The sequence below is a fragment of the Salvia splendens genome, chromosome 16, assembly GCF_004379255.2.
Source record: "Salvia splendens isolate huo1 chromosome 16, SspV2, whole genome shotgun sequence".
NCBI lineage: Eukaryota > Viridiplantae > Streptophyta > Magnoliopsida > Lamiales > Lamiaceae > Salvia > Salvia splendens.
This window is the reverse complement of record NC_056047.1, coordinates 7,937,222-7,957,585: the sequence shown is the minus strand read 5'-3', so window position 1 is coordinate 7,957,585 and position 20,364 is coordinate 7,937,222. Positions and strand designations below refer to the sequence as shown.

At 40.2% G+C, this 20,364-nt stretch overlaps 4 protein-coding genes across 6 annotated transcripts; 2 read left to right on the top strand and 2 right to left on the bottom strand.

The window, feature by feature from the left end:
• Nucleotides 1-691: 691 nt before the first annotated feature.
• On the top strand, nucleotides 692-2,646 carry LOC121769947 (uncharacterized membrane protein YuiD-like). Its single transcript, XM_042166728.1, has 5 exons — nucleotides 692-1,022; nucleotides 1,431-1,587; nucleotides 1,837-1,887; nucleotides 1,964-2,056; nucleotides 2,268-2,646. The coding sequence occupies exons 1-5, from the start codon at nucleotides 871-873 to the stop codon at nucleotides 2,343-2,345; spliced, it is 531 nt and encodes a 176-aa protein (XP_042022662.1). The 5' UTR covers nucleotides 692-870; the 3' UTR covers nucleotides 2,346-2,646.
• A 5,989-nt stretch (nucleotides 2,647-8,635) lies between these two features.
• On the top strand, nucleotides 8,636-12,125 carry LOC121772200 (cyclin-dependent kinase G-2-like). Of its 3 annotated transcripts, XM_042169207.1 has the most exons (7): nucleotides 8,636-8,785; nucleotides 9,162-10,835; nucleotides 11,004-11,139; nucleotides 11,236-11,324; nucleotides 11,507-11,618; nucleotides 11,703-11,809; nucleotides 11,898-12,125. In XM_042169207.1, exons 2-7 carry the CDS (start codon nucleotides 9,199-9,201, stop codon nucleotides 11,998-12,000), a joined length of 2,184 nt encoding a protein of 727 aa, XP_042025141.1. In that variant the 5' UTR covers nucleotides 8,636-8,785; nucleotides 9,162-9,198; the 3' UTR covers nucleotides 12,001-12,125. The 3 variants fall into 3 exon arrangements, 2 of the variants coding, with proteins under 2 accessions (XP_042025141.1, XP_042025140.1); XR_006044284.1 differs by lacking the exon at nucleotides 11,898-12,125 and adding an exon at nucleotides 11,412-11,434 and having other exon boundaries at nucleotides 8,645-10,835; XM_042169206.1 differs by having other exon boundaries at nucleotides 8,646-10,835.
• A 385-nt stretch (nucleotides 12,126-12,510) lies between these two features.
• LOC121770126 (calcium-binding protein CML38-like) lies at nucleotides 12,511-12,840 on the bottom strand. The gene has a single exon (XM_042166919.1). It carries the CDS (start codon nucleotides 12,838-12,840, stop codon nucleotides 12,511-12,513), a length of 330 nt encoding a protein of 109 aa, XP_042022853.1.
• Nucleotides 12,841-14,088: 1,248 nt separating this feature from the next.
• On the bottom strand, nucleotides 14,089-17,548 carry LOC121770953. Its single transcript, XM_042167731.1, has 4 exons — nucleotides 16,650-17,548; nucleotides 15,616-16,047; nucleotides 15,131-15,440; nucleotides 14,089-14,665 (listed from the first exon to the last, which is right to left on the bottom strand). The coding sequence occupies exons 1-4, from the start codon at nucleotides 17,121-17,123 to the stop codon at nucleotides 14,529-14,531; spliced, it is 1,353 nt and encodes a 450-aa protein (XP_042023665.1). The 5' UTR covers nucleotides 17,124-17,548; the 3' UTR covers nucleotides 14,089-14,528.
• Between the last annotated feature and the right edge of the window lie 2,816 nt (nucleotides 17,549-20,364).

Here is a 20,364-nt window from a genome sequence, read left to right as displayed (position 1 = left end):
TATACCGCGGTATACCACGGCATACCGAAATTCGGTATATAATGTAATTTAAGGTATATACCGTAAAATATGAATATAATAATATATAAAGTATTTTATATTTTTTAAATTATAAAATTTATTATGAAATATAATATAATATGAATAAAATATACTAGTATTTAATACCTCGTATATTATTTAAATTACTATAAAATATAAATAGTATTCTAAAAACTCATATATTCAATTTTCATTGATATTGAAAGTAAGGTATACCGCAAAAGTATGGTATACCGAACTTTGGTGCGACATACCGAAAATGAGGTACGATATCGGTATGAAAATTCTCCATACTAAAAATAAGATATACCGAAGTTCGGTATACCGAGAATTTTGATAAGATAAATGTATGATTTTTTCGCATACCGAATTTACGGTAAGGTATACCGTACCTACCCAAGTCTATCCTATACTTCTATTATAAGCTCTTGTTTTAGACATGAATTTGAAGAAAATAATATTTAAAAAAATAAATGTATACTCCTATTATAAGCTCTTGTTTTAGACATGAATTTGAAGAAAATAATATTTAAAAAAATAAATGTACAAATAAATCCGACACGAGTATAAGTAAAATATTACATCCAGTCATGAGAAATAATCATAGTTTTCTATTTTAGTTTTATCTTCATAAATCTAATTATTGCAAGTTTATCTCTCTAACAAAATTATGGCAAAGAATTGTTTGTTGACCGTCACATGTTAGCGACATAGCGCTGACCATCTCACATTTCCTTCCCTCTCCAAACAAGAAATCCTCTGATCGTCAATTCGGAAGAAAACAGATTTGAAGATTAAGATTGATACAACGCAAACGGAGATTTTAGTATGGACGAAGGAGGCGGATCATTAAATTCAACTGCGACGGCGACAGGAACGGAGCCGTCGTATCCTTCGAATTCGATTTTTTCCAACTATCCATTGTTATCAGCTCTTTTCGCCTTCGCGATTGCGCAGCTATTGAAGGTTTTCTCCACATGGTATACTTCCCCATTCCCCAATTTTATTGCTCTTCTTAGCGTTTTCCGATCAAATCTCCGCATCTATTTTTATAAATTGTTGAATTTATGTTAAAGGAAATGATTAGGAATTTGATTCTAATGGAAATGATATGGGGGAAAATGTTAATTCAAATTAAAATTTACAGAATTCGTTGAAACTGTTTGTTTAATACCTGAATTTAGGGGGGTGGCACACTAGTGCTTATCTGTCTAGAGCTTTCAGTGATCATATTTGCTGAATAAGATTGTGCCCTAATTTCACTTGTATTATTGGGTGATTATATGCATGAATGTGTATGAATAAGATGCTAGAAATAGGAAGGATCGGACACATAGCCTACGACACGTTCTAGCTATAACAGTCTTACGACCGTAGTAGTCCTCCAGGTATAAGGAAAACAATTGGGATTTCAAGCAACTTGTTGGCTCCGGGGGCATGCCCTCGTCTCATTCAGCTACCGTTGCTGCTCTGGCAGTGGCCATCGGTTTTCAACAAGGTTTTGGAGGATCACAATTTGGCCTTGCACTAATCTTGGCACTTGTGGTATGAGTTTGATCCCTACTTTTCTTTAATCCCATAAACACCATTATTCTGTTCTGTTAATCAGTACTAATGATGCTGTATGATTTAGGATCCATTATTGTGCATTTGTCATCTTTTTTCCTTCTACAAATATTTATTCAGCATAAATTAATATCACAAATCTTAGTACTTATTGTCATACCTTATACTACTTTGCATCAATTTACTTATCGTTTTTTACGTATTCTCACGTGGTGAGGCCTGTGGCAGGTGATGTACGACGCCACTGGAGTAAGATTGCACGCTGGGCGCCAAGCAGAGGTTTGTTCCTAGCTTCGTCTCCACTGTCTTCGCATCCTTTCTAAAATTAAACGTATGTATTTTTGGGAAACATTAGGTTTTGAATCAAATTATATACGAGCTTCCATCTGAACACCCTCTTGCTGAGAGCAGGCCCTTGCGTGAGCTTCTTGGCCACACTCCTCCTCAGGTTCGACTCTACTCCTTCCTCATCACTTTTGAGCAATGCAAGACACCACATTGTTTCTATCCATTCATCATAGGTACATCTCACAAACTGCCATGACAAAAATCCAACCTTTGCTGGCAAATGTGCATAGTAGATATTGTTAGTTACTAGTAAAAAACATTAAATTTGAAGATTCTATCCAATAATGCCTTCAATATTTTTTTTGCTGCAGGTTGTTGCTGGTGCGATGCTGGGACTGGTGACAGCAGCAACAGGCCATTTCCTCTTCAACTCTGGCACCCGAGCTTGATGATTCTTGAATGCAATCTCTTCCGGTCAAGCCCTAGGGGCTAGGAACCCTTTCAAGATGACGACACTGCCTCAACCAACAAAGGCATGGTGCATCAGACTCATCTGCTATTTCTCTGAATGAAGATTATAGTATTAGGTTTTAAAAGTGCATTTTCTTGATTTCCAGTTTATGAAGAAATGTGAATAGCAGTAGGGAGAAAGCTACCATTGTTACATAGCATGTCATAATCCAGTGATTGAAAATAGCACATTGTGGATCATATTTTTTAATATAAAAAACAGGTCATTTTTTAGTATCATTTTCCGTCTCTCTCAAATAAAACAACACAACTTATCATGTTTTGAATCCTCATATTTCAACATTTTTCTTAACAAATTTGTGCTTTTTTCTTTTAACCCCCCGACTTTGCAAAAGTCCAATTCATGTTCCCGTTGACATAATCCGGCGACATGTGAATATCTAGGCGGTCGATCACTTTAACTTAGCCCATTATCCAACTAAGAATCCTATCATTTTTTGAAAAACATTGAAAATTAGGTATACACAATAGGATTAACCAAAAACAAAACAAACACAAAATTCTTGCAAGATTTTGGAGGCATTCACAGGTTTCTTGAAGATTTTTTTGCCAAAAAGATGCGTCCAACCTTTTTCTATACATGATTTTCTTTTTTCCCACTGCATTAATCACAATAATAATACATTTAATTATTGGACTGCAATTTGGGGCGACAAGTCAGATTTTAGTGAACATTCATTTCATTTGCTGGTCGATTTTGGCTGCCATTTCTAGCATATCTAAAGGGGCCATTTTTTCATGTTTGATGCTAAGACTCAAATTCGTCCGCCACTGTGGTTCCGCGGACGACGGACGATGCGTCGTCCGCGCCCTACACTTAGTCCGCGGACGAAGCGCGGACGATGCAACGCGTTTTTGTTTTTTTTAAATTCGAAATTTGTCTATTTAAACCTTGATTGTCATTCTATTTTTCATACGAACATTTCTCGCATCGGCTCTGGATCTAGCATGCTTACTTCAGCGACCGAGCCCCTGCTCGAGGATTACCGACGGGCTTCAATGAGATTCTATCTAGATATGCCTCAATGCGCAACCAACACGACCATGCGCAGCTCATGAACGATATGGTTGAAGAAGTGTGGGCCCGTAACCGCCGTTGTTGAGTTTGCGTATTTTTTTTGTAATCCGTATTGTAATGTATTAATTTTATAAATGAAATGAAGGTCTTTTCCAATTTTTGTAGTTATTTAAGTATTCAAATAGAAGAAAATGTTTAGGGCGTCCCACTGCAGGTGGAAGGGCAGGAGGATAAAATGCTGCGTGGCGGTGCATAGGGTGGGCTTTAGGGCGCCCCACTGTGGATGCTCTTATTATTGGAAAATAAGATAATTATTCCTATCATATGCAAGATCAGGGATTGCTGCAAAAATTAGTAGCCAGGCGATGCCATTTTAACTTTTAAGTATGCATTTTATGTAGACATAGTAATTTTTGCAAAGATGAAACATTATTCATTTAGTATTTAGTAAGTAATAGGAGTATATTACAGCAGAAGGAACATCACAGTTTCTTGCCCATCCATGCCATGTGCAAAAAAACAGTAAAATAACATCACTTTCAACCAAAATTTGATTATAGTTGATAAATAAAATTAATTTTCCATATTCCTCTCACATGTCTCTCCATTGGATGCTCTGTTTAGTGGTAATTTAGTGTAATTTTTCGATAAAATAATCTTGTTCTTTTGACTTATTACACCATATAATATTTTCACAGATTGGTATGTGTTAGAAACAGATTAATCTCTGAATTATTTAGTCGATAATTTGAGTCCTTTATATCACTCTTTTAGTAGCAAAGGTTGGAAAATTGTATTTTTTTTTTACATTTTTGCTTGTTGACAAAGTTAATAAAGATAATCTATTTTTTTCAATACAAGGTTTGATGCCTTTTGGATGTAATCACAGAGTAAATTTTTCTGTTTTAGGTGACAAAATGCTGCAGTGTCTATATGTTTAGACACTATTTTATAATTTGCAATTATTTGTATTTTACTGCAGCTGTGAGCTGCCCATATTCTTATGCTGCTTCTGCACACACGCACATACTGACATACACTAATTTTTATGGCATGCATGTTATAAGTAGTGCAGTTCTTTGCATTAGTCTAGATCTGAATTTCACTCACTCTGACACTGCCATTTTCAAGAGTTTGTTGGTTTTAAGGTCTCTCTCTCTCACACACGCACACTTGGTCTTGATTGGCTTTTTTCTCGGTTTTATGTTTGTGAGATTTTGTTGAGTTGATTGATGTGAAATAGCTTAATTAGTGCTTACATTCTCAATTCTGAAGTTGTGTTTGTCAAGAATTGAGCAAAAAAATGTGATGGATAAAGGATGTGTGAAGAGCTGCCCCATAGAGGAGAATGCAGGTGGCAGCAGTTGCATGATCAAGAAGGGCGGCGGAGCGGTGAGCCGGCCGTCGCCTCACCACCGCTCTTCGTTGGGGAAGCCGACGCCGTCGAAATGGGACGATGCTCAAAAGTGGGTTGTCAATCTGTCTAGAGGGGAGAGGAATCAAGCCAGGGCCTCTCCTCTCCCCGCAACTCGAACGCCGATGACTGCCATTTGATCGCATCTGCGTCACAGAAGGAGTGGGCGGGGGATGGAGGGGATAAGTATAAGAATGTTGAGTGTGATGAGTCAGGAGGGAGTAAAGGAGAGAGTAGCCCTAAATCAATGGTGAGGGCTATATGTTTGAGGGGACTGAGATGACACCAATTGGGAGTAAAGAGCCCTCTCACTCCTATTAGGGTTAGTAGTCTCCTAGCCCGGCTCCGAGGATGGAAGAGCCGGTTGGCTCGACCGATCATTTGAGGAATGGCGTGAAGGTCGATGACAATTCTCCCTTGGAAGCTCGGGCTGCGGCTACACGGCAAGGTGATTGATTGCTCCTCTACCTTTACTTCATCTTCATCACATGTTTTTATTTCTCTTTTTCAATTGATTATTGATAATCATTTTTAATAGTTTTGAATTTGTAAATTACGTCCAATAATATTATAGAAGATGAAACATGATAATCTCCTCTATGACTTGGTGTATGGGTACAAACGCGAAGAGATGAGGATTGAAGCATGGGAAAATCATCAGAAAAAGAAGGCCGAGGTGGAGAATCGGAAAGCAGAGGTAGTACTAGTAGGACGTCTCGTCTCTTATTTGTGAGTTTACATATGATAGGTTAAAGCAGAGCAGCTGAAAAGTCGTGCAAAAGAAAAGTTCAATCAAAAAATAGCAGGTACACGAAGAGTAACCGAGGAGAGACGCGCAGCCGCAGAAGCTAAACTCAATGAGAATGCGATGAAGACTTCGGAGAAACGAGATTATATAAGAAGAATTGGCCATCTTTCCTCTTCTTTCTCGTTTAACTTCTCTTGCGGTTGGTAGCAACCAATTTTCACTTGTAATTAAACTTGTTAATCAATAATTATACTAAGTTTTATGTGGTATTTATTAGAGCATCCACCATGACGGATGTCCTGTCGGACCGGCGTGCAAGGACGTCCGCCATTAGGCAGCATGCATACGGATACGGACGTCCGCTGCGGACACCGGAGTTCCGCGGCTTTCCGGGACGTCCGCCATTGCGTTGACACGACGGACGTCTCGGCGGACGTCCCGATTTTTTTATTGTTTTTTGTGGATGTCCGTCGGGATGTCCTTAGGGATGTCCGCCATTGTGTAGTGGGATGTCCTTATGACGTGGCAGTGCAGTGGGATGTCCTTATGACGTGGCAGAAGGTGTTTTTGGGAAGTCCGTCGGGATGTCCGCCGGGACATCCGTCCCATTGTGGATGCCGTTATAACAATTGTTGAACTATGAATCCACATTATTTTTTGGGCCCAATTGGTATCCAACCACGGCATAATGAAGGCCCATTATATTTTGGGCCATACTCGAGCCCATTAATATCCCACCACGGCATAGTGGAGTACCTTTTAGATATTTAGGATAATTGTTGGATTATGAACTCTCAACATAACGACAATCCAAATTAATTACAGTAAAATTTATTTTCTTTAGGGATAACTGACTTAAAAGTCATAAAGTTTTGTCAAATTCTGACTTTGCGCACGAATTATAAAATTGACGTGTAATGTCACGAACTTTACGATCGGTTGTCATTTTCCTATGACGGGTGTTCCGACTATGAATCCAACTGATGTGTCTTTTTAAGCTGATGTGGCTTCCAAGTGTGTGTTGAGTGGGTGACGTGGATGCCAAATTTTAAGATGACGTGTCTTATCATCCTCCACCACTCCTCATCCCTACGTGTACTCTCTTCCTCCTCTTCCTTATCGCCACCGGCAACCCTGGGACTCCGATCCCGGCACCGACTCCACCATCACCTGAATCAGTTGAACTACTTTCTCTCTACAAACCCAAATCCCCCAAATCTCCACCGCCACCGTAAGCAATAGGGAAAGGTGGAGATGGTGGGAGGATCTTCACTTTGACGGTTATAGTTCTTTTTATTATGGGTTTATTGGATAAAAACAGAGTGTGGAAGACGACTGTTGCTGAAGCGAGGGAGTCGGTGGAGGAGGTGACGACGGCGGCGGAATTCGGAAACTCAGCGGCGGAGGAGCTTCGTGGATGAGAGAATCCATATTCTCTACGCTTTTTTTGTCTCTTCTTCTTCTTCTTCTTCTTCTTCTTCTTGCTGTACAGAGAATTCAAGAAGACTTTGTTGAATACGTCGCTGCGTCTTCTCTCACTCTTACTGCATTTCTGTGCCGGCGGCGGAGGTGGTGATGGTGGTGGTGGCGTCGCGATGAGATTTCTGTGTTTCACACGTTTATAAATCTGTCTTCTACCCATCTTCCTTTTCCGCGCTCTTTCCCGGCTCCGTTTCTCACTTTCTTCGAATTCCGACAGTGGAGCTTCCTCCGCCGGTGGCAGAGGTGGCTCGGGCGGCGAGGCGGGATTCATCAAACCCAATTCTTTGTAAAATCTCCTGCTCGATCTCCCCTCCCTCAAAGCTTCACCCTCCCTCACCACCCTCTTTGCAACCTTCTCCGACGGCGGCGCCACCCATTCAGCCGAAATTTTTTTACCACCCACAATGGGTTTATACATAAAACTACATCGTTTTAGCCGTATAAAACGACGTCGTTTTATGAATTTTTAGCTATCACCATGTCAGCTTTCAGACTTGCCACGTAAGCTAATTTTCATCCAGAAACCATAGGGTCGGGTCAAAATGGGAGATGCCAGCAACCCGACAAAGTTCGTGACATTATACGTTAATTTTATAGTTCGTGGGAAAAATTAAAATTTGGCAAAAGTTTGTGACTTTTAAGGCAGTTATCCATTTTCTTTATTATAAATAATTTTTCAATTTCACTAATCAGATCTTTTAAGAAAAAACTTAATCTGGCACAGCAATTCGAAATACAATCACATCATGACGAAATGAGTATTAAGTTAGCTTCGTGGATATATGTAGGATATACATGTACAAAAGTTACCCACTTAAAAATTACTCCATATTTTAATACCATTAATGCACTCAATTCAATTTATTCAAAGTATGATCATTGTCACACTTTTGACTAAGTTTCATTATGATTTTACAATTTTTCATTTTTCCACTAATTCTTAAGTTGATATTGTAACTGAAATAATTTCATAATAAATGGAGTATAAGAAAAGAAAATAATTTAATTAAAAAACACTTTATTAAATTTGGAAATAATACAACTAAAGAACCTCTTAAATTAGAATGCATTAATATAAGAATTATGTGAAACAAAATGTATAGTATACTATTATTGTCACACTTTTGTGAAAGATCATCGAGCTATATATATACACTAAATTCATGCAATGTATACTACTCCATATTTTTCTATTTTAACACTATGAACTTGATTATCCCTAACATTATTATTTACCCAATCTCTCTCTCTCTCTCTCTCTCTCTGCCTATATATATATGTTAGGATTGGGACTTATTATATATGCAATCTTAAAATTGCCATTACAAATCAAAATATTGTTAGGAGTCGAACATAACTTAGGAAAGACACATTTTGATGTCTATTAGTAAATCAAATTTAAATATGGTATCTCGAGTATAATTTAGGTATATTGCTGTTTTTAACACAACAAATTGCGCGGGCTGTTTGAGCGGTCTAGATTTGAAAGAAAAAGCCGAAGCCCAGTCGATCCACCGCTCACAAATAAACATTAATTAATTATCAAAATAGAAGCAATAATTACACACTCTCTCTCTCTACCCTTTCCTTTCTACATTGGCTGTTTCCCTCCCGCCCCCAGAGCTCATCGCAAGAGAATTCACCGAGCGCCGCCCTGAGCTTCGCCTTGCTGTTCTTCTCTCCGATTAATTGATCGGTAAGTCTCTGATTTTGGACGTGGAGAGTGGATGGACTGAGGAAGATTCGTAGCGTTTGTATTTCTAGGGCTTTCTGTTTCGTTCGGCAATTCTCGCTGGGTGTATGTAGTATGGTTTTTCATGTTTTTTCAGATTTGTGTTGAGTTTTGGGTTTAAAAAAAGGAAATATAGTTGCTTTGCTTGATTTTGTTTTTCAATTTTCTGTATTTGTTTGCTGGTGTATTGAATTTGGGGATTTAGGTTTTGTTCTTGTTGTTGAGAAAACTATAATATTCGGGGAGTTTGTTTGGGTGGTTAGGGTTTGGGTACTTGATATTTATCCACGAATTCAAATAATTATACATTTATGGCTGCTGGAAAACGTGGTGGTTACAGAGAAAATGAATATAGGGGCCGCGAGAGTGAAGTTGAGATGTCGAAGATGGAAAATGGGTATAGAAGAGGGGATGTTGAACGGGTTAGGAATGGAGCTCGGGACTATGAAAGAGCTCAGCTACTGGCCCGGGGTCGAGCTGGCTGGGAAGCCAGGGGCAAGCTGAGACAGAAGGATGCCAAAGAAATGAATGGTGGATGCCACTCCACTTCCAGTCGAAGTGATTCTGGAAATAGTGGTGGTGAACCAAGGAAATGTGAGCCCGCAGTATTAGCTGTGGATCGAGAGCCTGGGGAGCTTTATAGCGATGGGTCTGATGAGGCAGTTGATTCGGGAGCTCAAGCTAGTAGAGAAACTGATTCTAAAACTATGGAAACTTCTAGCCAGTTATCTCCTCTCCAGACCAGGAAGCGGAAGTTCTCGCCTATTATTTGGGATAGAGATGATAGGGAGACGAGTAGAGCTATCAAAAGTAGGAGTACTTTGGATACTGATCCTATCAATGAATTGCCAGAATTGGTTAAGTCTCATCATGACTTGCCTCAGCTTAAACCTAGTGCTAATGAGAAGGCTTCAGCCACAGATGTTGATGAGATTAATGATGGTGGGGTTAATTTAGAAGCATCATCTTCCATTGTTGACTTGAGATATGGAACAGCTGAAGTCCCTTCGGAAACATATTCACAGCAATCTGAAGGAGATCAGCGGGTTAATATTGTGGAAATGGGGGAAGTAGATGAAGATGATTATCCACCCGCACGAACCATAGTATCTTCTCGTTGGGCTAGTGATGCTGAGTCTCCAGCTGACGAAGGTGAGATTTCTGACTATAAAAAGATGCCTAAACAGAGGAGCAAGTCCAGTTCAGAGTTAGGTGATACAAGGGAGCATAGTAAATCTGTAAGTCCAGAAATCGGGCAGGTCAGAAGAGAAGGTTCTGAAACGACTAGGGGGAGGTCCTCAGGGTCGGTGGAACACATTAGGTCTTCCAGTAGAGATAGTTACCAAGAAAACGATGACAACAATGACTACATGGTTGCTGATGATAATCACAATCATGATGGTGCTAGCATCAATGAGTCTGAGGACTATCCTGATTCTCCTATTACACCAGATCCAGCACAACCCCCACAAAGGAGTGTAAATATGCTTCAAGGATGCAGAAGTGTTGATGAGTTTGAGAGACTCAACAAGATAGACGAAGGTACTTATGGGGTCGTGTTTAGGGCCAGGGATAAGAAAACTGGAGAAATTGTTGCTTTGAAGAAGGTGAAGATGGAGAAAGAGAGAGAAGGGTTTCCCTTAACGTCACTCCGGGAAATAAACATTCTTCTATCTTTTGATTACCCCTCGATTGTGGATGTGAAAGAAGTGGTTGTGGGAAGCAACCTTGACAGCATTTTTATGGTCATGGAGTACATGGAACATGATCTTAAGGCATTGATGGAGACTATGAAGCAACCTTTTAGTCAAAGTGAAGTTAAATGTCTGATGATTCAGCTTTTAGAAGGTGTCAAGTATCTCCACGATAACTGGGTGCTTCACCGGGATCTGAAGACATCCAATTTGCTCTTAAACAATCGTGGTGAGTTGAAGATTTGTGACTTTGGTCTAGCTCGTCAGTATGGCAGTCCATTGAAACCATATACCCATTTGGTAGTCACCCTTTGGTACAGGTTAGACTCATCTCATGCAATTGATTTATGTCACCATTTGAACATGGAGTGGGGGGGGGGGGCAGTTTAGCCTACTATGTTTTGTTGCTCTGTTTTTGGTTAGCTTTCCATGTCACTATCTTGTAGGTCTGATTCTATAAGAAAACTAAATCATATCTTCATTTTCAGGGCGCCAGAACTTCTTTTGGGAGCCAAACTATATTCCACGGCAATAGATATGTGGTCTCTTGGGTGTATTATGGCTGAGCTATTATCAAAGGAACCACTATTCAATGGGAAGACAGAGGTTGAGCAACTGGACAAGGTAATCTATCTTCATGTTTCATGGCTGTCTTTTCTTAACTGCTGGATAATCAATCCAATCAGGTCTAACTATATTATTTTTGGGGTGAAACTGCAGATATTCAGGATCCTCGGCACTCCAAATGAGACAATCTGGCCTGGGTTTTCAAAACTCCCGGGAGTCAAGGTGAACTTCGTCAAGCATCAGTAAGTGTCGATATCTTGTTTATTCAATTCTTACGTAGTTGATCTCAAAAAATTTATGTGTTTTTTTCTTTTGCCACTGTTTCCCAGGCTTCCAGCTTTGAGTGATTCTGGTTTGGCCTTCATACCTCCATCGTTCTTGATTTAGATTTTCTGTTGCTTCTAACCACTAACATTTATTTCAGGTATAACCTATTAAGGAGGAAGTTCCCAGCAACTTCTTTCACCGGGTCACCTGTTCTCTCCGATACTGGATTCGACCTCTTGAACAGGCTTCTGACATACGATCCTGATAAGGTATTTCCTATATTACATTAGTTTTTGGATTTATTCCGCAGAAGATTGAATAGGTATATTAACATGAATGTGAAAACCGTGCAGCGTATCAGTGCTGAAGAAGCTCTCAATCATGAATGGTTCCGCGAAGTTCCTCTTCCAAAGTCAAAGGAGTTTATGCCTACTTTTCCTGCTCACCATGCACAAGACAGGTATTTGCATTCTCGTCATGTAAATACTTGCTTGAAGTTTAAAATTTTTGCATTTTACTCAGTTCCATGCTTTGGAATGTGATTTTAGGCGTATGCGAAGAGTAATGAAGAGTCCCGACCCATTGGAAGAGCAACGGAGAAAAGAGTTGCAACAAGGAGAACTGGGCACTGCTGGTCTCTTTGGTCAATAGGCATCATTTTCATGTTGTATTAAAACATAGTTGTTGAGTTCAAAGTCCCAGCCTGAAATTGGAGTTTAGATTCTTAATTTAACCTTTTTCTCATATTGAAAGTCAATCTCATATCTCAATCTCAATCTCAATCTCAATCTCAATCTCAATCTCAATCTTAATCTATAGAGCATGTTCAGTTTCTCTCTACTTACATTCATTCAAAATTTAGTCAGTAGTTAATCTGTTCATCCTTGAGAGAGTATAGCCATTTTTATGGCTTTGTTTTTGATAAAGACCTATACGGCTATACATAATCAAATAAATCACTCAGTTATAAATCACTCGAATTCATATATGATATATATGAGAAACAAAGTAAAACTCAACCGGTAATAAGTTTTTCCTATGATTAAAAGAATAAATTAAAAATTTACAAAATGCTAGTTGATCATCATCATTAATTGAAATTCTTGGAAACATAGCACCCCATCTCCATTAACATCAAGTTTGTTGATCATCACAACACACTCATCCACACTCCAATCTCCCCAACATATTTTTCAGGCTTCTTGGAGTAATGCATTCTTCCCCTTCATTCTTATACATCTCAAACGCCTTTCTCAAGTCTTCCCTCTTCTTCTCCTCTTCGTCGTCGCCCTCCACTAAACTGGCAAACTCGGCCAGCCCTACCAGCCCACCGGAGAGGAGAGGCTGAGCCACCATCTCCGCCTCCTCGGCCGACAGCCCGCCGCCCATCATCGCTAGGCAGCTCTGCCGCTGCGAGGGAGTTATCTTGCCATCTCTGTCCTGGTCGAATGAGTTGAAAACTCTCTTGCAATATGTTGTGCATGATTTCATCGTAATGAAATAGACGAAATATGAATATTTTATATTCAAAGAATTTTGATTATTTTTGTTGTTATTATATGGTGTTTGTGAGGAGGTTTTTATAGGTATTTGTTGAATGATTTATTTGACGCGGGATGGATTATTTAATTATGTAAACCAGAATTTTGGGAATAAATCAATAATTTTCCGAAAATAGTAGTGTTGTAAATTTCCAAGAATCTAGCAAGAATGTCACGAGAAACGACTATATTGTCTAGATTTAAATGAAAAAAAAATTAAAGAGAGGGGAAATGAAATTTCGTGGTCATTTCTGAGCCTGCCTATGTCGCAATATTTTCAACTTCCTTTTTTCCTTATTTCATTAAATATTTCAACTTTTTTTGGGAATATTTCAACCTATACAAAGTCTTGCTGATCGTGTAGTTTGGTGGACATTTTGTTACGTCTAAGTTTCAATGTTTGGAAAATCTAATTTGGATTAATGTCGACACTATTAACAAATGCAATTCAATGAGGGAGCAAATTGCAAATAAAAAACAGCTTGCTGTAATATGCAAGTAAGATTATTATACACATCATAAAAAAATTTCAAAGCAATATAATATTTGGTATGTGGTGGCTAAAACACCCAACTTAGAGCTACTGAGCTAGGTTACAGATTGAGCTTTAAATAATTTTAAAAAACCTTAAGCAACAAAAGAAATCCATAAAAATAATTGATCAGCTCATCCTACTTCACTTGTCTTCGTCATTATCATTTACTTAATTGATTATTAAAGAAATTCAAGTGCTATTTTAAAAATTAGTCACATAGTGCCAAATTGAAAGGTAACAAGTGGGTTTTAATCAGTTGCATTTTCTACTCTGTCTAATCTATGACACAAATGTGACCTCTACAATTAAATAAGACATCAATCAATTATTATAAATTACTCCCTCCGTCCCCGATTAATTATCACTCTTTGACCGGACACGAATTTTAAGAAATGTTAAGAAAAATTGGTTGAAAAAGTTAATTGAATGTGGGACCCACTTTTTTATATTGTTTTTGTAATAAAATGTGAGTGAAGTGGATTAGTGGAATATGAGACCTACTTACCATTTATGGTAAAAATGAAGTGTGACAATTATTGAGGGGCGGACCGAAATGGAAAAGAGTGACAATTAATCGGGGATGGAGGGAGTATCGAAAATTCCAAACTTTAAATCCTTATACTGTGATATAAAATACGAAGAATATGAAGCCTGTCATCCATATTGAAAAAAAATGAAAAAAATAAGAGATTATATAGATTTTTGGTAATGACAATGAGCAACCTAAATGAGTGAAGATGTTAAAGCAAACCTATTTCTGTAATTCTTCTCTGCAAAAATGAAACAATTTGTACAAACAAGGAATAGCTTCTGATGAATTTCAGGTCTCTTTTGACCTCAATTTCTCCCAGCTGCAAAGGAGTGCACAAACAGGCCAAAAAACTCGAAGAAAATCGAAGGCAGGAAGCGCATGAGACTCACCAGGGCTATATATAGGAATTTTTCAGTAATGTTGGCAAAAGAAGCAAGTCGGGGAACGAACACTTGGTCGTTGCTTGCCTGCTCACAGCCTAAAATAGGCTGGAGATGAGGTGAGAACTGCAAATTGTGTAATCGGGCGACACTGCTGTTGCAAAAAGACAATTACTGTGCCCTAGCTACTCTCATGTGATGACTATGGTCTTGCCTAACACAAATGTGACTAGTGATAGCTCGATGAAGAAGATAGTGTTGATCAGGCCACGATCAACTGTCCATCCGAAAATTGTGATTCCTCCGGGGTTGGACTGCAAATACATCACTGCATAGAAAGATTTTTCTTCAAAATGCTTAGTTTTTGCATAAATTCGGGAAATATATACAGAGATAGACACAGTGGAAAAATGAAAGCACTTCCACAGAAAAGAGTGTGTTAGTCGCTTTTGCACAAAGAGATTTTCTTCATTATCTTGTATTAGCTTACTTCCTTTACTTTCTGGCAATCTTTCAGTTTTCTTATACTTTATTTCGATTCTCAGCAATATTAGGCGATATTTTCAGTTGCGTTCATGGATGCATATCAGAGTTCGGACACAACACCAAGCTAGGAACTTGGAATATTTAGCATTTGCCAGGACACAAGAAGAATACCGGTCAAGGACAAAAATTCCACCATCAGAAATGCAAAAAGAGTTCAAATTAAGCAGGTGATTATGACAGCATCTGTGAAAAAGTATGTTTAAGTCTGCTTAAATGAAAAACGGCAAGCTGAAGATGGTAACTGTACCTAGTGCCAGTCGCTTGTGGTAAGAAGACATATACGAAGCCAGTTGTATATTAGTTGGTGTTGACATAAAATCCAGTGATTCCAAATCACTTTCTGAGTAGTCTACATGGAGTGAAACCAACTTCTCTGCAGTAGCCTCATAATTTCCCGAGTAATTTGAATTACGGAACTGAGATGAATCATCAGCACTGCAAGTTACTAAAGCATGCCATCTACTTGCGAGTCCCCCGATGCCTTGGGCTCTGTGGGATATTTTTGCAGCAGCATTCAAGCAAAGAATTATCACAGCCACCTGAACGATTGATGTCACCTAGACGATTCAAGAAACGAGAAAGATTAATAAACAAAGACATGAGTGAGAAATTTGGCCATTCTAAGCTATCCAAAAAATAATTTCTGCAGACGACACGAGTTCAAAAGCCTCAATCGTATACGTATTAGAGATGGTATATGGAAGAATATGTGGCACGAAATTAAGAACTTACTGCAAAATCACCCCCATTGATGAAAGTGATTATCCCATTGTATCCAGTGGTCTGGAATAGAAACATAAAGTGGCTTGCAGTTACAATCACAAATTGCAGGAGAAGATATATTCGAAATCTATGGCTTATTTTGGACAGATAGTAGCGTAGGCGAGCATGCTCTTGCAGTAAGGCTACTACGTCAGATTCTATTTCCAAAAGTTTCCCGTAGTCTTCAAAATGTATAATTTGCAAGTTGCACACCAGGTGGAACAAGACACAGGCTGAAAGAATGATAATGGTCACGTATGTCCATGACAACACGAAAGCAATTAAAATGGCAACAGACTGCCACTGCGACTCGTGACGAACATACATAATTCGGATGATTTCACGTGCAGTTTTCAAGAGGCAACACGGGATCACCCATATTACTAGCAAGCGTAGAGAACCCTGCACAGAATAATAGTATCTATTAAGCTTCCCCAAACAACCAACAACTGTACATTACTCATTCACCAAATAATCAACGCACAACAACATTAAGAGGGTGTTTTAACGTGATTTGAGTATTCGAACAATTAGATGATAAAACTAACTCAAAATCAATCAAAACCGTTGATCTATCTATCATATCAACCAAAGCAAGCACACACTCAGAAGAAAGCCGTAAAACAATGTTATAACTCACAATGGAGAACCCGGGCATCACATGAAATCCTTCATTGGAACACCTCCATGTACCCATAAATTCATATTTTAATTCAAGAAAAGAGAAACAGTTATACGATAGTTGCTAACAATACCAACAATACACAGATCTCAAATCAATGAGATAAAGCCATGGCTACTTCAAACTCGAAAATACATAGACAATTTCTGCAACTACGGGTGGATATTCCACAAAGCATTCATCATTCTTCGAAGCAACAAACTAGTTCAAAGAAGAATAGAAACAATCAAAAAAAGAAGCATTACTCACTCAGTTCTCCTTCATATGAAAATTAAGAAACACATTTATTCAATAAGAACAAGTCAGTCGAAGCATTACTCACTGAGATCTTCTGCACATACTGCGCACTGAACCTCTCCACATACCCGCTGTATCGATCAACAAACAGAAATTTCCTAACACCATATTTCCGCAAATTATGCGAAAAGCACAACATAGATGAAGCAGCCAAAGAAGCCTGAGAAACCACTATACCAATCTCAAAGCTCATGATCTGACCCTTCTCACACCCGGGGCAATTCGAGAGCTGAAGCATCACCACCGGAAGCACAACCCCAAATACCAAAAATAGCCCCCATGAAACCAGAAATCTCACCAGAGAAGACTGATTATACCCCAAAAGAGTGATAAAAAGATCCAATCTTTGAAGGGTCTTGTCCAAAAGAGTCTCTTTGTCATTTTCTCGAACACCTGACGGCTCTGATTGCTGGTTTTCATCAGAATTTTTCAGCAGGGGGGCGTTCTCATGTGAAATTCTCGAATCTTCCACTTCTATTTGAATATGATCCTCAGCCATCTCCGGAGAAAATTGAAAAAGGGGGGGGGGGACAATTCAAATAATCTGGGAAAGGAAAAGGGAGAAAAAGAGGCTCAGCTTTGTAGAAGTTTAAAAAGGGGGGAAATGAAGATCCAACACAAATAACAGATCACAATCATTGATCAGCTCGACTTCACACGCACGTTTCACAACAATACGCTTCTAAACAAGCAAGATTTGCATGTGGGAACTGAGCACACGAATTTAATATTAAAGATCGCTGTTTGATTCTCCAAATCAATATGCCCCACAAATAAAATGTTGACAATCGCAACTACGAATTAGCCGCCGAGATTCTTTCCCAGCTGAGCTGAGGGCTTTTGAGTTAGGATTTGGGAGTTTATGTCAGCTGTAACTACTGCTAATGCTTTGCAATCAATTTATAGAAAGTAAATATATTAATTTTTTAGTGAATTAGGTTAGGTTTGAAAGAGGGGTTTTTTTTCCAGTGGCGGTGGTCCACGATTCCACACCATAACATAAGCTTCACGGAATTAATGAATCGGCCATGGAAAGTTGGAAAAGCATGGTAATTAAGAAATGAAAACGAGAGATGAGGCTGCTTAAACTGTGAGCCATGTGTTGGATTTCCATGGATGCCAAGTGTTGTTTGCGCTTTGAATCATACACGTGACGTGATGCCAATCTTCCCGCGAGGCTATTGGATTCCCTATTTCCCTACATTTTGCCTCGGATATTCAAAATATATATTGTCCTAATTTTTACTAAGAGCATCTCCAATGGTTCTGGACAAGCCATAGGCTAGTCACAAACTCCTCATATCACATCACAAACCCTCTTCCACACACGAGCCCCCGCCTCACTTCTCGTAGCCGTCGTCGTCGTCGCTGCCGTTGTCGCCGCTATCCGGGACCCCCAAATCTGCGGCATCTGAGCCCGCGTCTGAGCCCTCCAACTGTGCCGCGGCGGCATCCAAATCGACCCGCATACTCTCGAGCATTGAGTGAAGAAACCTCTTCTCCACGGGTCAGTTGCTGCCCTCCATTCAGCTAAGATCTTGTGCATCTGAACCCGCGTTTGTTGACGCGCGAAGAAGGCGAGCTCGGTTGGCGAGTTGCCAACGAGGGGGGATACCGACTGGACCTCCTGGGACCCCTGGGCGACCCCCCTCGCTGCCCGTTGCGCCCGCCTTTGACCAACCGGGCGAGTGCGGCGAGTAAACGATGGAGGGGACGGGAACTCCTGAACATCCTCAGGGAGGTCGTGGGAACCATTGTTGGTGCCGCTGTAATCACCGGCATAGTTCAGTCGTTGCTTCTTCGGCCAGCCAGCATCGACACCTGCCCGAAACTTCTCGGAGTCCATCAGCACCTCATAGCAGTTCAAGTAGGTGAACTCCTTATAAAGCCCGGGCACGGGGAAGGCCTTCTCCGCTATCCTCCTGCAGTCCTCGTCAGTTTGGCCACTAGTCTGCATGCGGAGGGCGTTGGTGTACAAGCTCGAAAATCGGGAGACCGCAGCCCTGATTCGGTCTCACCCCTTCCGGCACTCCTCCCCGCTGTGTGGCCTCCCCTCCGGGCAAAATGCCTTGTAGGCTGCTGATATTTTAGCCCACAAGTTGACGATCCTCTGATTGTTCGAATGGAGGGGATCATCGCAAACACTCACCCAAGCCTTGGATAGCGCGACGTTCTCCGCATCCGTCCACTTCCTCCGTGCCGGGCTGTCGTCATCAGCCGGCTGCGACGACTCGCTGACCACCCTTTTGCCATTTCCCTTGCCCTTCTTCTTCTTTGGTGCGCCCCGACACCGCCCTACTCCCCCCGTTTGAATGGGAGTGTCCGCATCCTCGAGATCTATCCCCAACTCCTCTAAGGAGAAAGTATCACACCCAGTGAACTGCGTCTCCGATGGGGTCGATATGTGCGAAGAAGCAGTCAAAAAATCAAAACTGGGGCGATAGACATTGTCCCCCCGGCATTTTCTGCATCCCGGGCTGCATCCCCGGCTGCCACCCCGGCATCATCTGCATCCCAGCTGCCTACCCCGGCACCCCCTGCCCGCCCGGCATCGCTTGCCCGCCCTGCATCCTCTGCCATCCCGGGCATCATCTTCTACCAAGGGTACATGTTGTAGTACCCAGCCATCGAACCCCATCCACCTCCCACGGGTACCGTGGGAGTTTGAGACCCGCTCGTCACTGGAGTATACTCGTTGTTGTTCTCCATTTTGCTTTATTGTTCTTGTACAGAAATTAAGTGAGAGAGAAAACCCGTTAAAACAAGTGGTACGAATGAAAATGACATGCAAATCGCGTATATATAGTGTTCCGAAAAATAAAAAAAAATTTTGAGCTGGCCGATCGCTCGTCGATCGGGAGCCTACAATGGCGTTCAGCCGACCGGCGAGCGGATCGGCCAGCGCCCAAAAATCGGCGTCGGGTCGCCAATTTTTTTGCCGAAATGGCGCTCGCCGGTTCCAATGGTTCGGCGAGCGGACCGGCCAGCGCCGGGAATTGACTAGCATGTCCGCTCGCCGCCATTGGAGATGCTCTAAGTCTTCTGTATGATAGAGAAATTTATAAATAACATTTCTCTCGGATGGAATAAGATTTTATACAATATTATTTTATATGTTACTATATAATGATAATAAAATAAATGAAAGAATAAAATAAAAATAAATATATTTCTATTTTTATAATATAATCATCTTTTACTCCTAACTATTTGCATTTTTTGATATTTTAGTGTTGTGATTTAAATCTATTCAGAATTACAACTTTCAATTGTATTTCTTGTTTTGTATCATTATTCATATGTAATTGATCGGTTGGTTGTAGATTTCCCATCTCCTTTAGACTTAGGGCATTCACAATGGGCGCCCTATAGGGCACCCTATGCTCTGTTACATCAGCATTTTATCTTCCTACCTATTCACCTGTAGTGGGATGCTTTATAGGCCGCCCTATAGTCCGCCCTAAGCATTTTATTTATTTAAATATTTAAAACACTACAAAAATTGGAAAAAAAATTCATTTCATTGAAAATTCAAACATTACAGTACGAAATAAAAAAAATTACAAATTCTCAACGGCGGTTACGGTCTCAAACTTCTTCAATCATGTCGTTCATGAGCTGAGCATGGTCTTGTTGATTGCGCATTGAGGCATGTCTAGATAGAACCTCATTAAAGCCCATCGGTAATCCTCGAACGTGGGGCGGGGTCGCCGTGCTGGAGCTAGATCCACCTTCATCAT

Bases quoted from the DNA above. Each gene is read 5' to 3' on its own strand.
- LOC121772200 (XM_042169206.1), top strand. From the start codon at position 9,133: ATGGCTGCTGGAAAACGTGGTGGTTACAGAGAAAATGAATATAGGGGC. The intron at 11,140-11,235 runs GTAATCTATCTT...GTGAAACTGCAG, and splicing joins AGGTTGAGCAACTGGACAAG to ATATTCAGGATCCTCGGCAC. The intron at 11,810-11,897 runs GTATTTGCATTC...ATGTGATTTTAG, and splicing joins GCTCACCATGCACAAGACAG to GCGTATGCGAAGAGTAATGA.
- LOC121770953 (XM_042167731.1), bottom strand. From the start codon at position 17,123: ATGGCTGAGGATCATATTCAAATAGAAGTGGAAGATTCGAGAATTTCA. The intron at 16,048-16,649 runs GTGAGTAATGCT...TATTCTGTGCAG, and splicing joins AGTATGTGCAGAAGATCTCA to GGTTCTCTACGCTTGCTAGT. The intron at 14,666-15,130 runs GTACAGTTACCA...CTTTCTATGCAG, and splicing joins CCACAAGCGACTGGCACTAG to TGATGTATTTGCAGTCCAAC.
- LOC121770126 (XM_042166919.1), bottom strand. From the start codon at position 12,840: ATGAAATCATGCACAACATATTGCAAGAGAGTTTTCAACTCATTCGAC.
- LOC121769947 (XM_042166728.1), top strand. From the start codon at position 871: ATGGACGAAGGAGGCGGATCATTAAATTCAACTGCGACGGCGACAGGA. The intron at 1,588-1,836 runs GTATGAGTTTGA...GGCCTGTGGCAG, and splicing joins CACTAATCTTGGCACTTGTG to GTGATGTACGACGCCACTGG. The intron at 2,057-2,267 runs GTTCGACTCTAC...TTTTTGCTGCAG, and splicing joins TTGGCCACACTCCTCCTCAG to GTTGTTGCTGGTGCGATGCT.